The 20,779-nt window shown below is 46.1% G+C and overlaps 1 protein-coding gene across 1 annotated transcript in view; it reads left to right on the top strand.

Annotated features, from left to right (window-relative positions):
* Sidt1 (SID1 transmembrane family member 1) overlaps positions 1-20,779 on the top strand; it is an 89,873-nt gene that overhangs the window by 65,298 nt on the left and 3,796 nt on the right. Inside the window, exons 13-25 of the mRNA XM_013351839.2 lie at positions 730-803; positions 874-940; positions 2,945-3,018; positions 3,906-4,029; positions 4,202-4,319; positions 6,277-6,413; positions 7,653-7,761; positions 9,688-9,702; positions 10,907-10,983; positions 14,249-14,295; positions 18,955-19,060; positions 19,144-19,254; positions 20,479-20,592. Coding sequence (XP_013207293.1) covers positions 730-803; positions 874-940; positions 2,945-3,018; positions 3,906-4,029; positions 4,202-4,319; positions 6,277-6,413; positions 7,653-7,761; positions 9,688-9,702; positions 10,907-10,983; positions 14,249-14,295; positions 18,955-19,060; positions 19,144-19,254; positions 20,479-20,592 — 1,173 coding nt within the window. The remainder of the gene's footprint in view (positions 1-729; positions 804-873; positions 941-2,944; positions 3,019-3,905; positions 4,030-4,201; positions 4,320-6,276; positions 6,414-7,652; positions 7,762-9,687; positions 9,703-10,906; positions 10,984-14,248; positions 14,296-18,954; positions 19,061-19,143; positions 19,255-20,478; positions 20,593-20,779) is intronic.

Raw genomic sequence — 20,779 nt, 5'->3', positions numbered from 1 at the left:
CACACACACACACACACACACACACATCCTCATTTTTACTTTTCTGGAGAATACTCCTACTTCTGGAAGCAGACATTAGAATGAAGTCAGGGAGCCAAATGGAATTTCATATCTGAGCTATGTTTTGGAACTAAGTGTTATTTAAGAGCCTCCACAAAGCCGGGCAGTTGTGGCACACGCCCTTAATCCCAGCACTGGGGAGGCAGAGGCAGGCGGATCTCTGTGAGTTCAAGGCCAGCCTGGTCTACAAGAGCCCCCACAAGTTATACCTCGTTTGTTCCTTGCACTCTAACCATATTTAATCTAACAATGTATGTTTGGTATGATTTGTATAGATGGTATGGTTAGAGAAGAAGTAGATTTTATTTTGTTTTACAAATGATTGTACAAAGAAGAAGAAAGGAGGAGGAGGAAGAACTTCAGCTTCTTGAGTGCCAATAGTTAGCTTAAAATACTAATTTCAGGTCAGCATGAGGGCTTGTCCATAACCACAGCTCTTGAAATCACTGCAGGTTCAAGACCAGCTTCAAATAGCAAGTTCTAGGCCAGTCAGGGCTACACAGCAAGACTCTATCTCCAGTAAATTAATTAAATGTATGATTCAATGATTTCAGTTAACAGTGCAAGGATTCTTTGCTTAGCCAAACCAATGGCAGTAGCCCAGGTAAGTTGTATTTGCTTCTCTATGTCCACTTTGTCCACCTGTCTACCAAATGTTCACATGCACAGGAAAGGGCAGGCAGACTTCAGAATCAGGAGCCCTACCCCAGCTCCTGTTGCTTTTGCAAGCTAAGTGTGGAGTTGTGAGGTAGACAAGCTGAGCAGAATCCAGTGTTATCCTGGGGTCACCGTGTGTGGTTCATTCTGTCGTAGGAACATCATCACCATCGCTGTGTTTTACGCTCTGCCCGTGATGCAGCTCGTTATCACCTACCAGACGGTAAGTGCTGCGCAGGCGCCCACCTTCTGTCTGTAGGGACAGTCATCACTGGCTTACGGGGAACCGTTTAGTTTGGGAGCAGTTCAAAAACTAATTTATTAAAGATTATTATTTTTTTAATTTCCCCCATCTCGTGTGTGTGTGAGTACAAGACACACAGACACACACACACACACATACAGAGAGAGAGAGAGAGATGCCTGAAGAAGCAATAAGTACTGAACCTCCCGGAACTGAAGTTACAGGCAGTTGTGAGCTACCTGCCATGGTGCTGTGCACCAAACTCAAGTCCTTTGGAAGAGCAGTGTGTGCTTGTAATCACTAAGCCATCTTAGCCACTCTTCAGTCCCAAGCACTAATTTTTTTGTTTGTTTTTTGAAACAGGGTCTCTCTATTCCGTAGCTCTGGCTGTACTGGAACTGGATATATAGACTGGGCTGGCTTCGAAGTCATATATCCTCCTGCCTCTGCCTCCCATGTGCTAGGATGAAAGGCATACACACCAGCCTCCAAGAGATTTCCCATTCCGGTTACAATCGGCCTTCTCCATTAGCTACTTCATCTCTGAGACCTTTTCCACCTATTTCCCAATTACTTCAGCACAAAAGACCTGGCACTTTATGTTGGACCTTACCAATATAAAAGCAGTCATTCAGCCATGATGTCTGTCCATGGCACCTCTTATTTGTCATTCTGAGTGTGTGGCTGTCAGGAAACAGTGAGCGGAGTAAATAAAGTTCTAGACTAACGGACTTGGGCTGTAGCTCAGTGGAGAGAGTTTGCCTAGAAGGCGTGAAACTCTGTGTTCAACTCCAGCACCTCACAAACAAATGTAACATGCCTGTAACCCCAGAAAGAAGAACAAGGGTGCCAGAGTATCAGAAGTTCAAGGTCTTCTCAGATAGGAAGTTCAAGGCCAGCCTGGGCAACCAACGTGAAATGCCTCAGAAAGTAAAACAAAATAAGATCTCCAGACTTGTCAAAGGAAGCCAGAAGTACTAATTTAGCCTGTACCTGCTCATTGGGGATAGTCTGTAAAACTATAAAAAGCTCCGCAAGGGACTGGAGAGATGTTTCCGTGGCTAAGAACACGTGTAGCTCTTGCAGAGGTCCTGGGTTCCCAGGGCCCACATGGCCTCTCACAACCATCTGTAATTCCAGTTCCAGGGAAATCCAGCACCCTCTTCTGACCTCTGTGGATGTCAGGCACATGGGCAGTACACAGGCATACATATAAGCAAAACACTCATAAACATAAAATAAATAAATCTTTTTCAAATGGTTTAAAAGCAGTTTTATGTAAATTATTAAACCAACAACAAAACATTAAAAGTTGAATAAAAAATTTCACACTAAAACAGCTGGAGAATACCCACTGCTCCTTCACAGAAACTCTGGATGCAAGTCACCAAAGTAGGAATTTAATTGGGATCCATATTTCTAAGTATAAATTTTCTAGAAATTACGAGATCTGAGAAGGCCCATTTAGAATGATATGTGGCTAAAGACATTATATGCACCGTCCCTCAATTTTTGCTATGTGTTAAAATCACATGGGGCACTTTTAAGAATCACAGGTTCCAGGGTGGTACCCCACACCAAGCAGATCAGTGCCTCAGGAAGTAGAACCATGCATCAGTGTTGTTGAAATCCTCTATGATTTCTCTGCATAGCCAAACAAGTGATGTAAAATAGTCCATCATTCTCATTACATAATGAAGACAAAGTCTCTATGAGGTTTGAACAACACTGTTTATAATCTAAACAGTCTTTCCATTCATTGCAACCCTGTCAGAAGCTCAGTTTGCTATGATTTGGGTAGGGTTTTGATGGAGAAGGAGCTAGACAAGGAAAACTAGATACTTCCTCCCTGACTGCTAGGTGGAGCACTCGGCGAATGGGACGTCTCCATTTCTTCCGAGTCTGTTCTGTTCTTGGTGACTTTGGGAAGACTCAGAGGATGGAGAAAATCCACATTTCCTCTTCTCTCACTTGATTTTATAGGTGGTAAATGTCACTGGCAACCAGGACATCTGTTACTACAACTTCCTCTGTGCCCAACCCTGGGGCGTCCTGAGGTAAACCCAGCCCACTGGTTCCTCATGAAGCAGTAGTCTTTCTGTCTGACTTAAGGTTTTGCAAGCATGAAAAGCAACTGAAGAAACTACCCTAGTCAGGACAAAGAGGAATTAAAGTCAGATGTAGAGACCAGGTACTCTTCTCTCCCAGACAAAATCCCTAAGAGTGGCCTGCTGAGGAGTGGACAGATTCCCAGCTATGGGCGGCACATGCCCTGAACCTAAGTTAGTGGCCAGCTCTCATTCAGTCTGCTCAGTGAGAGGTAGGCATTATTAGCACCACCATTTTAGATGAAGATGCTAAAACTTAGATGGGTAAGGTTTGCTGAATTTGGTTTCCTTATTTCTTCGTAATGCCAGAGTTCATCCACAAACCTAAAGCCCCCAGAACTTGGTGGAAGAAAATTTCTTCCTGAGAGGTAGAAACCCAACTTCTCACTACAGAGCAGAACCAGCCTTGATTTCCTGAAATACAGCCACTGTTGGTGATGCCTCTGCGCTTACCCTGAAATCCACAGTTGGCGACTTGAATATTGAAACACCGTAGGTCCACCGATGAGTGTCATAGGTGGAGCTTAAAATTCTTGTCTGTCTCTGGACCAGCTCTTTATCAGGACTCATGCTTTGCCTGGGCTGTGAGGACAAGAGATGATCAGGCCGGTGTTAGGGATGGTGAGCAGGCATCCCTGAGAAGATACAGTTAGGTTAAGTCAAGTGAGCATCTTCCAATCAAGAAATTAGATTAAAGAGGGCTCCTGGTGATTGTCCAAGCCTGAAGGCCCAGGGAAAGGTCGGTAGTGAAAAGCACCGAATGCTGAGGTCCCCACCTCATTTTTGCATGGATCTCCATGATGACTCTCACACTCATTTCTCACTCCTCTCCATAGTGCCTTCAATAATATCCTCAGTAACCTGGGTCACGTGCTCCTGGGCTTCCTCTTTCTGCTGATAGTGTTGCGCCGGGACCTGCTCCATCGAAAAGCCCTGGAAGCTAAAGACATCTTTGCCATGGTGAGGCGAAACTGCGGCAGACCAAAGGCACAAACTGGGAGGGACCATGATTTCAAGTAGCCCCACAACGGGGAGGGACATAGCTTGGTGATGGAGGATAAGCTGTGTGTAGAGCCCCTGAGGCCGCCGTTCAGGATTGTCTGCCTACTAACAAGGCTTCTTTTTTTTCCAGGAGTATGGGATTCCCAAACACTTCGGTCTCTTCTATGCCATGGGCATTGCGCTGATGATGGAGGGCGTTCTCAGTGCTTGTTACCATGTCTGCCCGAATTACTCCAACTTCCAGTTCGGTAATTAGAATGTATATCAGTGATAGATTTGAGTTACAGGAGTCTTATCCTGGAGCCCTTCCGAAAACATCAAATTCATACTTGCAGGGACTAAGAGGCATTTGGGGTGGGCTAAAATGATCCAAGTGTACCTTGCCACTGAGCGAGATTTCTGTGTACTATACCTTTAGTTTGTTCTCTCTGACAACCAGTTAGTCTAGAAAACACTCTGCAGTGAATGCCGATGCCACGATGAGACATAGTGTCAGTGGCCAAGCTAAGTATCATTGCTCTTCAGGCTTCCCTTGATGTAAACTACATAGTTGAGTAGTTAGTCTGCTCTGGTGTGTGTGAGGGGAGGGGGGTAACAGAATGCTCCATTTACAGATAACTAAACGATAAGGCCACCACACTGACTGCTCACTGTCTGGAAGGCAGAGGGAGAAAGAACATTGTGACTGTTCACCTGAGGGCTCTGCCCCTATCTTCCCCGAGTGACCCGTTGTGTTGTCCCTAGCCTGTGTGTTGGTTTTCTCCCAAGGGTAACTTCTCTCGTGATGGCCAAATGTGTCCATAGCTGAACCTGATTTTAAGTCTCCTTCTCCAGGTTCAGAGCAGGTTCAAGGTGGCCGGTAGGGGTCTTTACTTAGAGCGAGGAAACGTCTTCCTAAGAAACCTCGGGGAAAAGTTCCCTCATACCTCAGCATCTCTAAAGGTCAGAGTACATTCCTGACTCATCCCCTAGGTAATGGTTAGCTCAGGTCTAGGCTGCTACATCCATCAGCAAAGGAAATTGGGTTAACTTTGGACCAGTCAGACCCATCCCTTCCAAGAGTAGGGTTAGCCTCTCTGAGGCTGGGAGGATGAATAGTTCTGATTGGAAAGATGGCAGATACCAAGTTAGTACTAAAATAATATTAAGGATGAAGGAGAGTGGTGGTCTCTGCCTGTACAGTTAGCACTTCTGGGGAACCGAGGCAAGAAGACCTCCGTTACTGGACTCCATAGAGTGACAGCCACCTAAAAGAGACAAGAAGAGGATACAAATGAGGGAAAGAATTCCTCCCGCTCACATTCAAGTATAAAAGCTGTACACTCCCACTCACACTCAAATATAATGATATTTTAAGTGGTCAATTTATATGTTTTTGATACAAAGTCTCACTATGTAGCCATGGTTCTTCTAGGATTTGTTATGTAGACCAGGCTGGCCTCAAACTCACAGAGATCTGCCGGTCTCCGCCTCCTGGATGCTGGGATAAAAACTCAGCCGCTACCACCACCCACAGGACTTTTTAATCGCCTGGCTTGTGCACCTTCTGTTTTCTGTTTGACAAATTTCTCCCCAGGATGTTAATTCCCACCCGCGCTAGCTGTGCTAGAGCTTTTATTTCCCACAGTGCCTTTAGCATTGGCCACTGACAGGCTTGTCCGTATTTTACGGAAGTTCTGAGTAGCATGGGCGTTACATTGTTGTTTTGCTTCCTGTCCCCATGACGGGAGGGACAACAGCTTAGCCTCATTTAGTGAGTAGCTGTTTCCCCCAGTAGGCTATCATGGCGCGCATGGAGATGTGGCAGTGACCCTGGCTACATTTCGGAGTGCTGAGAACAGCACCCCCACCACCCTCATTACTGTCACTCTGCCTAAACTATCACCATTACAGGATTTTTTTGTTTTGTCACCATTGTCCAATGTAAGGTTTAGAGTGCACATCCCCTTGCAAGAGAGGCAGCTGCTTACTTACCCCATCAGATGTTTCCCTTCTGTGAACCAAAATACATTGGCGGTGGTAAAGGGTTAGAAATAGGGGACACGGGATCTTCCTAGAGGATGCGCCCCGAAGGACTGTTGTGTGAGATTTCTCTACACGGGAGCAAATAGTCCGCTAACTGAAGCCAGGGGCCAGGCAGAAGCTGAAGAGAAGCTGGGGTCTTATTGCCTATCACCCACTGAACTTTTTGTCTTGGGTCCTCAGACACTTCCTTCATGTACATGATTGCGGGCCTCTGCATGCTGAAGCTCTATCAGGCCCGCCACCCAGACATCAATGCCAGCGCCTACTCTGCCTACGCCTCCTTCGCGGCAGTCATCACACTCACGGTCCTCGGAGTGGTGGGTCCCTCTCTGTCTGCCTCAGTCTGGCTCTGGAGAAGTGTCCGCTTTGGGGGGTGGGGAGGATTTTGCTGTTTGTGTCTCTTTGTTGGGCTTCGGGTGTGTGGATTTGGGTCTCTTCATGGCACTCTGGCTGGGTTACTAGCTGAAGGATTCTAAGCATGTGATAATCGCCTGTAAAAAAAAGTTGAGGGTGGTTTTTATATTAAAATGGAGGAGTCTGAATCATGTCAAAACTGGAATCAGTAATATAAGTTGATTGGATAAACCAACCCAAGAGGCGAATTATTTTTTTTTATTTTTTTATTTTTTATTTATTTATTTTTTTGAGGCAAATTATTTTTAAACGTCAGTGGACAGCAGTTGCTGACTGCCTTTGGTTATTTGAAGAGCATTCTCCCCAGCTTGGGACCAACTGCCCCTCCATTGTTGTTCTGCTACCATTCCATCTCTCCCTCCTCTGTTTTCATTTGGCTAGATAGCCATTGTTCTTTCTCTCCACTGTACAGAAAGATCCCTGTGCATTTTGAGGTAAGAAAACAAAACGCACTTGGGGCTAGGTGGCTTTTTAAAAACAGTTTTGTTTATTCTTTGACAGTTTCATACCTGTATTTAATGCATCAAACACATCCACCCCAATTCCCTTTAAGCTGCCCCTAACCCCCAACACATTCCCCTCCAAACCTTCATGTCTTCTTCATGTTTATGTTTTTATAACCTACTCAGTCTAATTGGTGTTATATGCATAAGAATGGGTATAAGGCCATCCACCTGTGCGTGAACACTACCTTAGCTACACACCACCCCACAAAATGACTCTCCTCCCCCAGCAGTTAGCAGCTGCCAATAACTCCTCAGCTAGGGGTGGGGTCTCTGAGTGCCTCACGCTCGGTGGAATGCTGGTTGGCCTGATCTTGTGCGGGTCTTGAGCAGACAGCCACGGCTTCATGAATTCATGACTACACTGCCTTGTCATGTCCAGAAGACATTCGTCACCATCCCCCAGCTCTTGAGTTCTTTCCACCCCCCACTTCCACGTTGTTCCCCGAGGCTTATGGTCATTTAGCCAGCACACCCACAGTTCTCAGTATTTTGACCAGTTAGGAGTCTCCGCCTTAGCTGCAATCCACTGCATATAAAGAAGTTCGGTTTGCTACTGTAAGCCTCAACAAGACACAGTGGTCGCACAGAGTTCTCTGAGGAAACCCCAGATCACACTAACCCCTTCTTTATTCCTAGGTGTTTGGGAAAAATGATGTGTGGTTCTGGGTCATCTTCTCTGTGGTCCATATTCTTGCTTCCCTGGCCCTCAGCACCCAGATCTACTACATGGGCCGTTTCAAGATAGGTGAGTAAGCACAGGCACTGACTTCTCCGGGAAGCCAGCACAGGCTCATCCCTCCTCCTCCATGAAGTGCTACTCACCAGCATGAGCATGGGCTGTTCGGTTGTCTCTAAGAACGGCTTCCTCCTTGTAGATCTACCCTTCCTTAGATAGTGTAGCTCCAAAGAGCATTTGATAAGGTGTTTTCATCATTCCAGACCAAAATCTGGGAGGTCATATAAACTGTCAAAAGGAAACTGACTCTGAGTCTTGTTCTACTTTCTCCCAGATTCATGAGCACAGAGTTAGGTAGTGGTAACGATCCCTGTCACCGTCCTGTAATACCAATGGCAGTGATGTGCAAGCGGTCATATAACACTGATTCATAAACATCTTAGACACAAGGAAAATTTTATATGAGGACCATGCAGTGATTTGTGAGGGTCACAGCAAGAAAGAGTTGTTACATACAATGATTAATGAAGATTTACTCATGAAATGATGATTCACAAGACATGCATGGTGAGAGGTATGTTAAGGGGTCTCTCCAGGCAACCTGGGATTAATAGCGATTCAGTCCTCACTGTCCTTATTTCTAGAACAGGGATGAAATGGTCATTAGAATGTGTCATGGAGAGGAAGTCCCCTGAAAGGAACTTTGGTTGATAGACAAGTTCAGTCTGAGGCAGCCTCACAGGGAGGTCCCCACAAAAGTTGCAGGAGAGAGGTGTATGGCAGTGGGAAGGGCATCTGGAAGATGTAAGTTCTGTGCCCATAGAACCATCCTGAGGCGGTTTTAGATGTAGCAGAGTCAAACCCTGCTGTTAGAAATAACAGGTGGCAGGTTTGTCTAACGGCAGCTAAGGGGTTGCTCTTCTGCCAGCTTTAGCAGGACAGCTACAGGCAGCATGGTGGGACATTGAAGAGAGACAGATTCTTCAGGATGCCAAGAATTTCATTAGGAGAGGGTCTAGGGCAGGGTTCTGAATGGTGGTGGCCTTCAGTTCGGAGGACAAAGGGAATGCCTTGCTCTTACAGGCTCGGGGGAGAGGGAGTGGGAGATCATGCCATATAACCAGCCTATGTGTTAGGAGTTACAAGTCAGGAAGGCGCCAGATAAAGATAAAGTTAGAAGCTGGACCTGCTGTCACGGGTGAGGCTGGGCTTGCAACTGCAAGGCGGATGGAGGCTGAAGGCCACAGGAGGATAGTGGGGAAGGACTAGAGGGCTGTGACCAAAAAGCTGTTTCCTTGTGCCAAGGTTTTGTTTCAAGTCGGCCCACAGGCAGGAGGTTGCCTTGTTAGACAGTGGTTCGGCCATCTCTAACCTCTCCACGCATTTCGGCACCTTTGCTTTCTGATTACACATTTCTTTCTCTGCAGTTCTCGGGAGAGCTCATAGGAAAGGCATCTGTGCAATGCAAGGCAGAGCGTGTTACAGGTGGACAGAAGACAGAGCCACTTGTCCAGACCACTGCTGTGTCCTCCGCTCAGATGCTAGGAGTTAGACCTCGTGGGTTGTTCATAAGAGAAGATGGGTTCCTGAAGTGAGAGGGGAGAGAAAGGCTCCTCTGCCTATTCTTCAGGGAGGGGCTTTCTGAGTGTCTGAGACAGGTAGAATCCATGTCCTTCGTGGGGGAGCAAGCGCCACCTTTACAAATATGAAGTAATGCCATCGTTTTAAGGAAAACAGACAGCCTGGCGGTGGTGGCGCACGCCTTTAATTCCAGCACCCGGGAGGCAGAGGCAGGCGGATCTCTGTGAATTCGAGACCAGCCTGGTCTACAAGAGATAGTTCCAGGACAGGCTCCAAAACCACAGAGAAACCCTGTCTCGAAAAACCAAAAAAAAAAGGAAAACAGACAGAGCGAGAGTTGATTTACCTGTGTGGCCTCCTTCTTACAGCTCATCTCTCTCTCTCTTCTTTCCTCTCTGCTTCCCACTGACTCAGATGTGTCTGACACAGGTAATGTCCTGCGACCCTTTGTAGGGGTCTGAACTGTCTAGACCAACCTGGCTGTCTCTGCCCCCTGCCTTTCCCTTTCAGGTCAGGCAGTGCATGGGAGGGGGATTCAGAGTAGAGGTCAGAAGGCAGTCTGCATCGCAAACCATGCTGGGGCCCATGTCTTCTGGGCTATCACATGGCTAGTCTCCTTTCTCCTGGGTTAGTTCACCCCCCAGACTAGCCTGGAAGGGAAGGGGAGAAACCTGACAGAGCTGGGTGTCCACTCCCAGCAGTGCTGACTCTGGACACACTCAGTCAGGCTTTTGATGTCAAGACATGAAGAGCTCACAGGAAGAGAGCCTTCCTTTGACCTAGAACTCTTACACTGATGCCATTCCATCCCAACCATGCCTTTTGCAGGACTACATTTGCAAAAGCCTTTCTGTGTTTCTCGGCCCCTCTTCACTTACATTTCTTACTAATTCTGCATCCTGTTTCCAGACCACTGCTCTTCCTGTCCATTCTTAGCGCAGCCTGGGATCTCTTGGTTCAGAACTTAGTAACTCATGACTGCACCGAGACGTGAAGGCTGGAACTTTTACAAGTTAAGGCCCCCAATCCCCACTACGGAGAGCAAATGTTTTAAGGTAGACTCAAGGGTTCCACTACATCTCCACTGTCAGGAAACTTCACCAGAGTGACCTTTAAGCTTAGCCGAAGGAAGCACAAGGGTGGCAGCTGCCTGCCATTCACATACCTTGGCAGCCTTTCCGATACATGATCCAGGCGCACGGCACACCCTCCAAGACAACAATGTTTTCTACAGCAGTGGTTCTCAACCTTCCCAACGCTGTGACCCTTTAGTGCACTTCCTCATGTTGTGGTCACCTCCAGCCACACAATTATTTTTTGTTGCTACTTCATAACTATAATTTTGCTTCTGTTACAAATCTTAATATCAATATCTGTGGTTTCAGATGGTTTTAGGTGACCCCTTTGAAAGGGTCGTTTGACCCCCAAAGTGCTTGCACCCTGTGGCTTGAAAACTGCTGTCCTAATCATGTACTTACTGCTCACCTATTAGGTGCAAAGCAGTCTCATGCCTTTTAATCGAGTGCCGATGGCGCCCTTCTTACCCCCAGTCATCTGAGATGGGACCGTCATGTCACTTCCCAGTATATGTATTTTCTCGGTTTGTTTTCATCATGTAATTGTGTCAACACAGATCTGGGGATCTTCCGGAGGGCTGTTATGGTGTTCTACATGGACTGTGTCCAGCAGTGCAGCAGACCTCTGTATATGGTATGTGCATGCTCCCGTGTTCCTTGGCCAGCTCCCAGAAAGCTGAGGGGCAGGAGGGGCGGGGAGGCCAGGCTTGGGGCAGTGACTCAAACCTCCAGAAAGCCAAAGAACCAGATGGCCTGAGGTGGCTGTGGTCCAGTCAGTGGGGGAAGAATCACATTGCTATTCTTTTAAAAAGGTGAGCTACCATGGTCCTGCTTTGATAAAAAAATATTTGCTAGTCTATAAAGAAGATAAAGAAAATATATAAACACACACACACACCAAACTTTTTAAGTGATATATATATATATATATATAGTTTTATTTTCTTTTTTGAGAACTTCACACGTGAGTACTTCATCCACGTCTCTACTGCCTCTGCCTCTTCCCTCCCAAATTTATGACCACTTCAAATATTACTGTTCCATGGATGTGTAGATTTATACAGACACACACATGCATGTGCAGCCTACTCAATCTATTTCATGCTGCCAGTATGTACATGAGTCCAGGGCTGATCACTTGGGCCTGGACACCTGTAAGGGAGCTCCTCCCTGGAGGAAACTGGTTCCCCTTCTTCCAGGAGCCACTGACCACCAGTAGCTCTCCATGTAGCGGCGAGGCCATTTGGAATTTACCCCATCCGTGTTCGCGTCGCAGCTGGAATATACCAAGCTTTTAAACAGTGATAATGACTGTGGGGAGAATCAAGGTATGATGCCTTTATGAGCAATCCAAATAGGTGACCTCATGCAAATGAAACATCACACTATTAATAGCTTTACCAGGACGGCAGGTGTAAAGTGGCATGGCTCTATGAAGATGTTCCTTCTGGCTGCTTCCATCAGGGTATCAGTTTTTGCTCACTGTTGCTGTGACAGAACACTTAGACCAAAAGCCACTTGTGGAGAAAAGGGTGAATTTGGTTTATACTCCTCAATGTCGGTTACTGCAGAACCTCAAGGTAGGCCCTGAAACAGAGACTCTGGAGGAATGTTGCTCGGTGGCTTGCTCCGCATGGTTTGCTCAACCTGCCTTATTACACAATCTGGGATCACCTGCCTAGGGATGGCACCACCCACAGTGGGCTCGATCCTTCCACATCAGCTATTAATCAAGAAAATACCTCACATGCTTGCATTTCTGGAGGTATTTTTTTTCTTAGTCGAGGTTTCCTCCTCCCAGATGGCACAACTTGATGAAAAACGCCCAGCACAACTGGTAACTTCCACTTTCCACGTTTTCACCTCTGTATGTTTTGACAGCAGGAACATTGGTAAACTGTGGCTGTGTTTTGGTGGTTGGAAATATTCCTTTAGATTTTCCCCCTATAGCTCTCATATTATCCATGTCTATACCAAGCCTGAGAGACTGGGGCCAAAGCCCTGCCTTAGAGTCCAAGCCATAGAACTGAACGTAACCAACATCCTCTGAGCACTAAGACTTGGCCTCTGTATGGTTCTGTGCTCAGATCTGATGCTGTCTTCTGCCCTGGAGCACAAGAATTCAGCAAGAACCCAGTTAATGATTTTATAACCAGAAGGATTTCTACATCAAGAAATACAGAGACCCCTTATCCTTAAAAACTTGGGCAGAAAAAACTAAGAGACTTGAAGCAGGGGTTTTCTCAATGCTAGAACTATAAAGCCCATTAGAACCTACAAGTATCTAGGGAGTTGTACATGCTGAGGCTAAGAGCCAGGTGGGGCAATTAACGTCTAAAGTGTAGAACAATTTTAGCTTCACAGCAAAACAGAGCAGAAGGCCCAAGATTCTCCACACGCTGAGGGCTCCTACACACTCATAGCTGTCTCTACCACGAGCATTCTCATCAGGCTGTTGCATGGATCAGCACCGGCCTCTCCATCCATCTGTGGGCCACACTCCTGCCTTGTCCTTTGTTTGGGTTTTGACAAACACTTAATGGCAGGTTCAAAGTGTGCACAGCATCATGCAGACCAGTCTGGCTTGCCCAGCACTCCCTTGCGCTCTGCCTGTTTACCTCTCCTTCCTTTGGCACTGCCGCCCTCTGATCTGCTTCTAGAGGGTCACCTCCTTGTTTTGCCTTTCTCAATGTGTCATGGGACTGGATTCGAGTCATGTGACGCCTGCTCCCAGACTTACTTCTTTCACTTAGTAACACACATTCACATTTCCTCTCTGTTGCTTCCATGACATGACAGCTCTTTTCTTTATAGTTCTGAATACTGCTCCATGGTCTTATACTGCTACAAAGTATTGATCTGTGAACCCACTGAAGGTTGTCTTGTTGCCTCCAGGTTCGTGTAATTACAAATAAAGTGGTTATAGCAATCGTGGAGGTGGGGTTTCTTGAACCTATGTTTTCAACTCATTGGGACACATACCCTGTAGAGAAATTTATGGAAGAGGTGGTAAACAGGTATTTAGTCTTGCGGTTAAAAACAGAACAAACGCCAGCTGTCCCCCAAAGTAGCAGAGCCTGTTTGTATTCCGACACATCTGTTTCAGGGACGAACTCTTCTGGTGATCCCACATCCTCACCAGCATTTCCAACCAGGCTTTTAGATTTTCACTATTCCAGTAAGAAAATAGCCTTTTGTCTGGTTTTGTTTCTCGACAGGTCTCCCTATGTAGCCCAAGCTGGCCTGGTACTTGCTGTGTGAACAAGGTTGGCTCGAACTCAGAGATTCTCTTGCCTCCCTCACAAGTACTCAGATTAAAGAATTTTTTTTTAAAAAAAAGACATTTCTTTATATTGGATGGATCACTTGGGAAGCTGAGAATTGGTAAAAAATGAGAGATGGTGGCCATGCACATGCAAATATAATTAAATACACCTGGAAGCTTTAAGTAGTGGCAAAGGGGCAGAAAAAGATGGAGAACAGATTTCACTCAGAGGAACCTTACTCATGTGGACAGTTCCCCTGCACCTCCCAAACCCCCGTTCCTTAACTTCAGGGTTAAGATTGTGGAGTGAAAACTAACTCCTCCATTTAGTTCTGACTCTGCAGCCCAGGCAACGGGGACATGACTGCAGAATCCCCACTACTGAGTGACGGGTACACGTCACCAACCTCCAGCTGCTCAGTCCCACCCGGCTTTGCTGGCCACACTTTCTTACACGGAGCTGCTCTTCATCCTTTTGTGGTCAGGTCTTGCTGTTCAGCCTGATGCAGTATTAGTGTGAACCCCAGAAGGTGTCTTCCCACAAAGTAACAGTTTTCCCGTGGGTGACGCTTTCACTGCAGTGAGTAGCTAGCTAAGCGACCTCCATTCTCACACTCTGTCTTCTCTTTTCCAGGACAGGATGGTGCTGCTCATTGTGGGGAACCTGGTTAACTGGTCCTTGTAAGTAGAACTACAGGAAATGATGTTCTTATCCTTGTTAAAATCTGCAGCACTCGGCTTAGAGTTCTTGGACTGTCATTTTTATAAGAAAATCTGAAATTAAGGAGACTGTTTGTCCCAGAGACAACAGCAACAGAAAACAGTATGAGAGTCTGGAGAGATGGATCAGTTGGTAAAGGCACCTGCCGTCAAGTCTGGCAACATGAGTTCAATCCTCAGAACCCACACGATAGAAGTCGAGAACCAACCCCATTAGCTGTCCTCTGACCTACACACACACACACACATGCCGTAATATGCTCATAGATACAAATAAGTAAAATATTTTAATTAAATAAATGCACCAGGAAGCGCTTGTATACTGGTGGGGGCTTCTTGGAAAACATTGATCCATTGATAGAATTTGCCCAACAAGACAAATATCTATGTGGACAAATTGGATGGATGGATGGATGGATGGATGGATGGATGGATGGATGGATGGATGGATAAATGACTGAGAGAAAGAAAGGAAGGAAAGAAAGGGGGGAGGAAAAAAAGGCATTTTGCCCATGATCCCAAAAAATATAATTTAAAATTATCTTGTAGAACTTTGCATAATGACTATTGAGGAAACATTAGTTTTTACAAAATACCTTTTCCTTCATTTGTGGTGTGTGTGCCTGCGCGCGCATGTGTGTGTGACTTTGCTATTTCTTTCTCTCTCGCTTTCTGCTCCAGCCATGTCATTCTCCTGCAGTTTGTCCCTTTGCATCCTCTTGTCCTGTTTCCCAGGTGAACACAAAGCAGAGGTGCAACAGATGCGCATTCTCCTCTAGCTGAGATTGTCTTATGTAGCCTCCTCACTTCCAACACATGAGATGCTTCGTTGGTATCGCAAAAAATAAGTAACTTCAGCTGTTTTTACTTATGACTCTCAGCTAATGGGTTTCTCTGGCTCTGTGACTTTTGATCCCCGCACCCACTCCCGATATGCATAAGGACACAATCCACTCACAAGACAAGATCAGTGGCCTCTTTTTCCTCACACAGCTCTGTAGGATGTCAGGTCCAATAAGGTATGAGGTTTGATGTCCCATAATTCTAATTTCATGTTTCCCTGGCAGAGGGCCTATCTCTTTCTCTGCTGTTCCACATAGATAGAGATATGAATGTTTGATGTGTGCTACAGTGTCTGGCTCACCTTTATCCTTCTGTTCGCTTGGTGCTGTGGATAAAACTTAGGGTCTCTTGCATGCCAAGCAAGTGCTTTTCCATTGAGCTGCACGTCAGCCCAACTCTATGCTTACCTACTTATTAGAGTGCTACTTCTCTTAATAAGATCATAATGCAAACATGTGTTCAAGTGGAAGCAATCTATGGACAATCTTCAATATTTACATATTTACCATATTTATGAATGTCAGCATCTATTTATGGATCATTATTTATTTATGTCTTATCCCTAAAGGAGTAATTCCCACGTGGCCCTGAAGAAGAAAACCTTTGGTGTGTGTGTGAGAGAGAGAGAAAAAGAGAGAGAGATTGAGAGAGAGAGAGAGAGATTGAGAGAGAGAGAGAGCCAAACAGCGCACATATCGAATTGCTAATTGATGAATCTGAGGAAAGGCCACCTAAGAGTTTTTAGTGAACTGAGGATTTCAGAATCTGGACGGATGGTATTTCATGAATAATCTGGAGCACAGTCAACTGGATTCTGAAATTCACAGCCATTAATAAGTTTTGCACTTGAAATACTTAAGAATACAATTTGAGAGGCAGGCAGAGTCTTTCTTCTGAAAATTTAATTGCCTTATTAGGACACACAAAAGAAAATTTAACCAACTGGAGAGAGATGTCAAGACCTGGCGTGGAAGACAGATAGTTGTTCTCCAGTTAATGTGTCAATGTCAAATTAGAGCTTTTTTTTTTAAATCACAAAATGGGTTAACAGTCCCTGAAAAGCAAGGTTAACATGAGGAAAGAGGGGCCAAGAATATAGTAACTATTCCAACATTGTCCCATAGAACTTTCTGGAATTACATAAATGCTCAGTACCACGCAGTCCTAAGAGGGACTACTAACATGTGGGCATTGTGATACTGAAATGCGGTCCGTGCGTCTGAGGAACGGACTTTTCAATTTTTATTTAGTTTTAATCAATTTAAATTTAGTTAGCCATGTGTGAGGGCCACGGGGGTTGACATAGGCTAGCCTAATAAGGCAATCTAATATTAAAATATAAATAAAACAGAGCAAGGCAAGCTCTGATCCAAAATTAGAACTATAGACCAGTGAGTCAGACGAAGAGGATGGAAGCAGACGTGTTGCTGCACGCCCGTAACTCGGCTATCGGGATACAAGGCAGAGGATCCCAAGTTCAAGGCCAGCCTGGACATCTAATAAATGAAATGGTTCAGTTCTCCAGTACAGTGAAAGCAGACAGAACAGAGACAAGAAAAACCATGACAAAACACTATGTCAATATAGATTTCATTACATTAAAGATTAACACGTGATGATTATTTATATGCACACATATAGGTTAGCGTGATATCTCAAAACATGTGCTCCGCATTCACAGATAAACTCGTCCTTCCTTTTATCCATCCCTCCACTTCCCAACTTGCAGTCTTCACTAGTCTTTATTGGGGGTTGATTTCCATTTCCCTGGGAGCCAATGACCTCGATGACTGTCAGATATTTATTGGCCATGTGTATGTATATTCTCTCTCTCTCTCTCTCTCTCTCTCTCTCTCTCTCTCTCTCTCTCTCTCTGTGTATGTGTGTGTGTGTGTGTGTGTGCGCGCAGGTACATACAGTAGGGAGCTCCTTGCAGAAGTCAGAGGCATTGGCTGTCTTTCTCTGTTGTACCTCTCATATTTCTCAATATTTCAGCTGGACAGCCTGGCCAATGAGGTGCCAGGGTCCACTTGTCTCTTCTGGGGTTAGTGGAGTGTTCTGCCATGCTGGGGACTAGAACGCAGGCCCTCCTGTTTGGGCAGCAAGCACTTTACCCTCTGAGCCATATCCCCTTCCCATATCTGCCCATTTTTAAGTTGTATTCCTTGGTTTCTTAATTCTTTCTATTTTGGATGTTGTTTGGTTTGCTTTTCCATTGATGTGACAAATATCGTGAAGGGAAGCAGGGGAAGGTTGATGTCAGCTCACTGCTGTGGTCCTTTGTGAAGGGAAGTCCCAGCAGGATCTGACAGCAGGAACCCGGAAGCAGGAACCCAGGCAGGAACCTGAGTCAGGAACCCGGAGGCAGGAACAAAGCAGTTCTGTGGGGGAGCAATGTTCACTGGCTTACTCAGTCTGCTTTCTTGCACACCCAGGACCATCTCCCTGGGAGTGTCACCACCCATGGTGGACTGGGCCCCACATCAATGACTGATCAAGAAGGTGCCCTACAGACTTGCCCACTGCCCACCCTGATGAGGATATTTTCTCAATTGAGGTTCCTCTTCCTAGATGACCCAAGTATGACAAAAACCTAACTAGGACAAATATTAACCCTAATCCAGGATTGTTAACAGCTATTTTCCGTTTTCCGATGCTTGTGTCTTTCCGCTGTGAACTCTTTGCTATGTAGAAGCTTTTAATTTGGTAAAATCCCACTTGTCAATTTTTACTTTTTGTTTCCTAGAGCCACAATATAGTTGTTTCATTTTATGTTGTACTGTTTGTTTGTTTGTTTTTATTTGTCTGTTTGTGACAGGTTTTTCTATCTAGACCTGGCTCGTTTGGGCCTCACTTTGTAGCCCAGGTTAGCCTCAAGCTCCTGGCAATCTTCCTGGCTCAGTTTCTGGAGTGCTGAGATTACAAGTGTGTACCACCCACCCAAACGTATATTTATTAAAAAAAAAAACTTCAAATAAGGAGATGAAGAAAGCTACAGCTGGGTGTTACATGCACCTTTAATCCCAGCACTCGGGAGGCAGAGGCCAGCGTGGTCTACAGAGCAAGTTCCAGGACAGCCAGGGATATGCAGAGAAACCCTGTCTCAGGGAGGAAAAGTTACCAATATTTTGTTATACTGAATGGAAATTTTAAACAGACTTAAGGTTCATCCTCAATCAAAGCACATTTCAGTGCTAAATTAAATACGGACAGCTGGCACTAACTCGGTAATGTTGTCAGGCCAGTGACTGAGGTAATCCTACTGGCAGCGATCTGTTCTGACGAACCAACGGACTTAAATGAAAACAAAGGCAGCATTCTGGAACATTCCCTTATTCATGACAGTGCTGTTTGTAATCATGAAACGCTGAAGGACTCTGGGAAAACCGTTGCACCCAGAGAGGAACAATAACTGTGCGTTCACTCACAAGACCACTGTGAAGGCACTGGGGAGGAATGTTCTGGCAAAGATCGATCAATTGAAAGTTATTTACATCACTCATTAAGTTGTGTCATTATTACTCTCCACCCAAAGGCATTTCAGTTACCAGAGGACCACATGCACATGAAAGATGGTATGGCCTGGTGACATGGCCATCTTGGCTTTTCTATAACGTTCACACAATGCCACACTCACCTACTGCGCATGTCTCAGACTGTATCCCTGTCATCACAGAATGCATTGTTGTATCTTAAAGTGCGGTTTTAACTAGCAAGCTCCCCACAGTGGTTAACGATCCACTCACGCACCGCCAACACCCTATACTACACCTACAGTGCCTTCTTTGGACTCTTCTGCCGGCCCAGGGACTTTGCATCCTATATGCTGGGCATCTTCATCTTCAACCTGCTGCTGTACCTGGCTTTCTACATCATCATGAAGGTGAGCACGAGGGAGGAGCTGGCAGCGCAGGGAGCCTGCCCACTGCTGGGGCTGCAGCCTCAGTGGTTTGCCTCTCTCTGCAGCTCCGCAGCTCGGAGAAGATCCTCCCACTACCGCTCTTCTGCATCGTGGCCACGGCGGTGGTGTGGGCTGCGGCCCTGTACTTTTTCTTCCAGAACCTCAGCAGCTGGGAGGTAAGAGGCCTCTTCTTTTATCTGAGCAGTTCTCACTCCCTTCTGCCTTTTGGACCTTTCTCTCTCCCTGGCATTCATTGCTTCTCATCTTTTCCCCATCATTTAAGTTTGCAGCTTCCTTTGGGAGAGAAAAGGCAAGCGGCATGTGGTCAGCACAGCCAGGGTAATGCTACATGAACTTGCAAGCCCTGGAGATACCGCACATGTGATCTTCACCAGGTCCCTGGTGGCCTGTTCCCAGAGGTGTTTAACGCTCAGTTAGCATGTCGTCACCATCTTTCCCAGGACAGTCATCGTCCATCAGTAAATGCAGGGGTAGTACAGGAAAGCTGAGCCCTCAGAAACCAGTGCTGTGTCTAAAGCCCAAACAGGATGTCTCTGCTCTCTACCACAGCCATATCAGCAATCTGATCTTAGAGCATCTATCTGTGTGACCGCAGGGGAAAAAAAAAGAAAAACTCACGAGCAGCCATTCTGTCTCGCAAAGACGCGACAATACTTAGCAGCCATTAACTTACCTTCTGTGGCTGTGCAGTTCCCAGTCTGGGCATTTCCTAGAGCCGTGGTTCTCAACCGACCTAATTCTGTGGCCCTTTAATACAGTTCCTCATGTCGTGGTGACCTCACCCATAAAATTATTTCATTGCAACTTCATAACTGTCGTTTTGCTACTGGTATGAATCATAATGTAAATATCTGATATGCAGGACATTTGATATGTGTCCCCTGTGGGGGTCTTGGCCCACAGGTTGAGAACTGCTTTTCCAGAGATAGAGCCACACATCTTGTGGCCACTTCATTCATGCAGGGTGAAGTGCAATGATTCCTAGGTCATCCATGCTATGACCCTGCATCAGCGTGTCTTCAAATTACTGAGCAGTTTTTCTGTTGTGGGGCATGGCACATGCGATCTTCGCTGGTTCTTTTATGGTCTGTTCCCAGGGAAGTTTAATGCTCGATTAGTATTTTGTCACCTCCCTTCCCATCGCAGTCTTCGTCCATCAGTAAATTCAAGGCTAGGGCAGGAAAGCTGAGCCCTCAGAAACCATATCAGTGCACTCTGGACAGTCGGGCTGGCTCCATTCTGGGACTAGGAGAAACAGCGTTGCTGAGAGCAACTGCACACGACCCTCAGCAGCTGACTTCCCGGGTGCTTCCTCAAAATCAAACCCTGAAACGACTGAACCGTGGGTCCTTGCCCACATCTGCGTCCCCTTCCTCCAGGGAACCCCAGCAGAATCGCGGGAGAAGAACCGAGAGTGTGTGCTGCTGGACTTCTTTGATGACCACGACATCTGGCACTTCCTCTCTGCGACTGCCCTGTTTTTCTCATTCCTGGTGAGTCAGGAGCTTCTTGCTGCTCTCCCTGCTTCTGCAGTCCTGCATATTCGCTGCTGTTCATCCTCAGCCTCCACCGTCCCCTCTAGTTACTCTCTGCATTTGTTCATTGCAATTCAGTGCACTGACCATCTCCCTGTGCAGTCCAGTGACAGACCATCTCCCTGCGCTGACCATCTCCCTGTGC

This window comes from Microtus ochrogaster, chromosome 2 (genome assembly GCF_000317375.1).
Source record: "Microtus ochrogaster isolate Prairie Vole_2 chromosome 2, MicOch1.0, whole genome shotgun sequence".
Taxonomy (NCBI): Eukaryota; Metazoa; Chordata; class Mammalia; order Rodentia; family Cricetidae; genus Microtus; species Microtus ochrogaster.
Note: the sequence above shows the minus strand (reverse complement) of the source record. Positions and strands in the feature narration are given on the sequence as shown.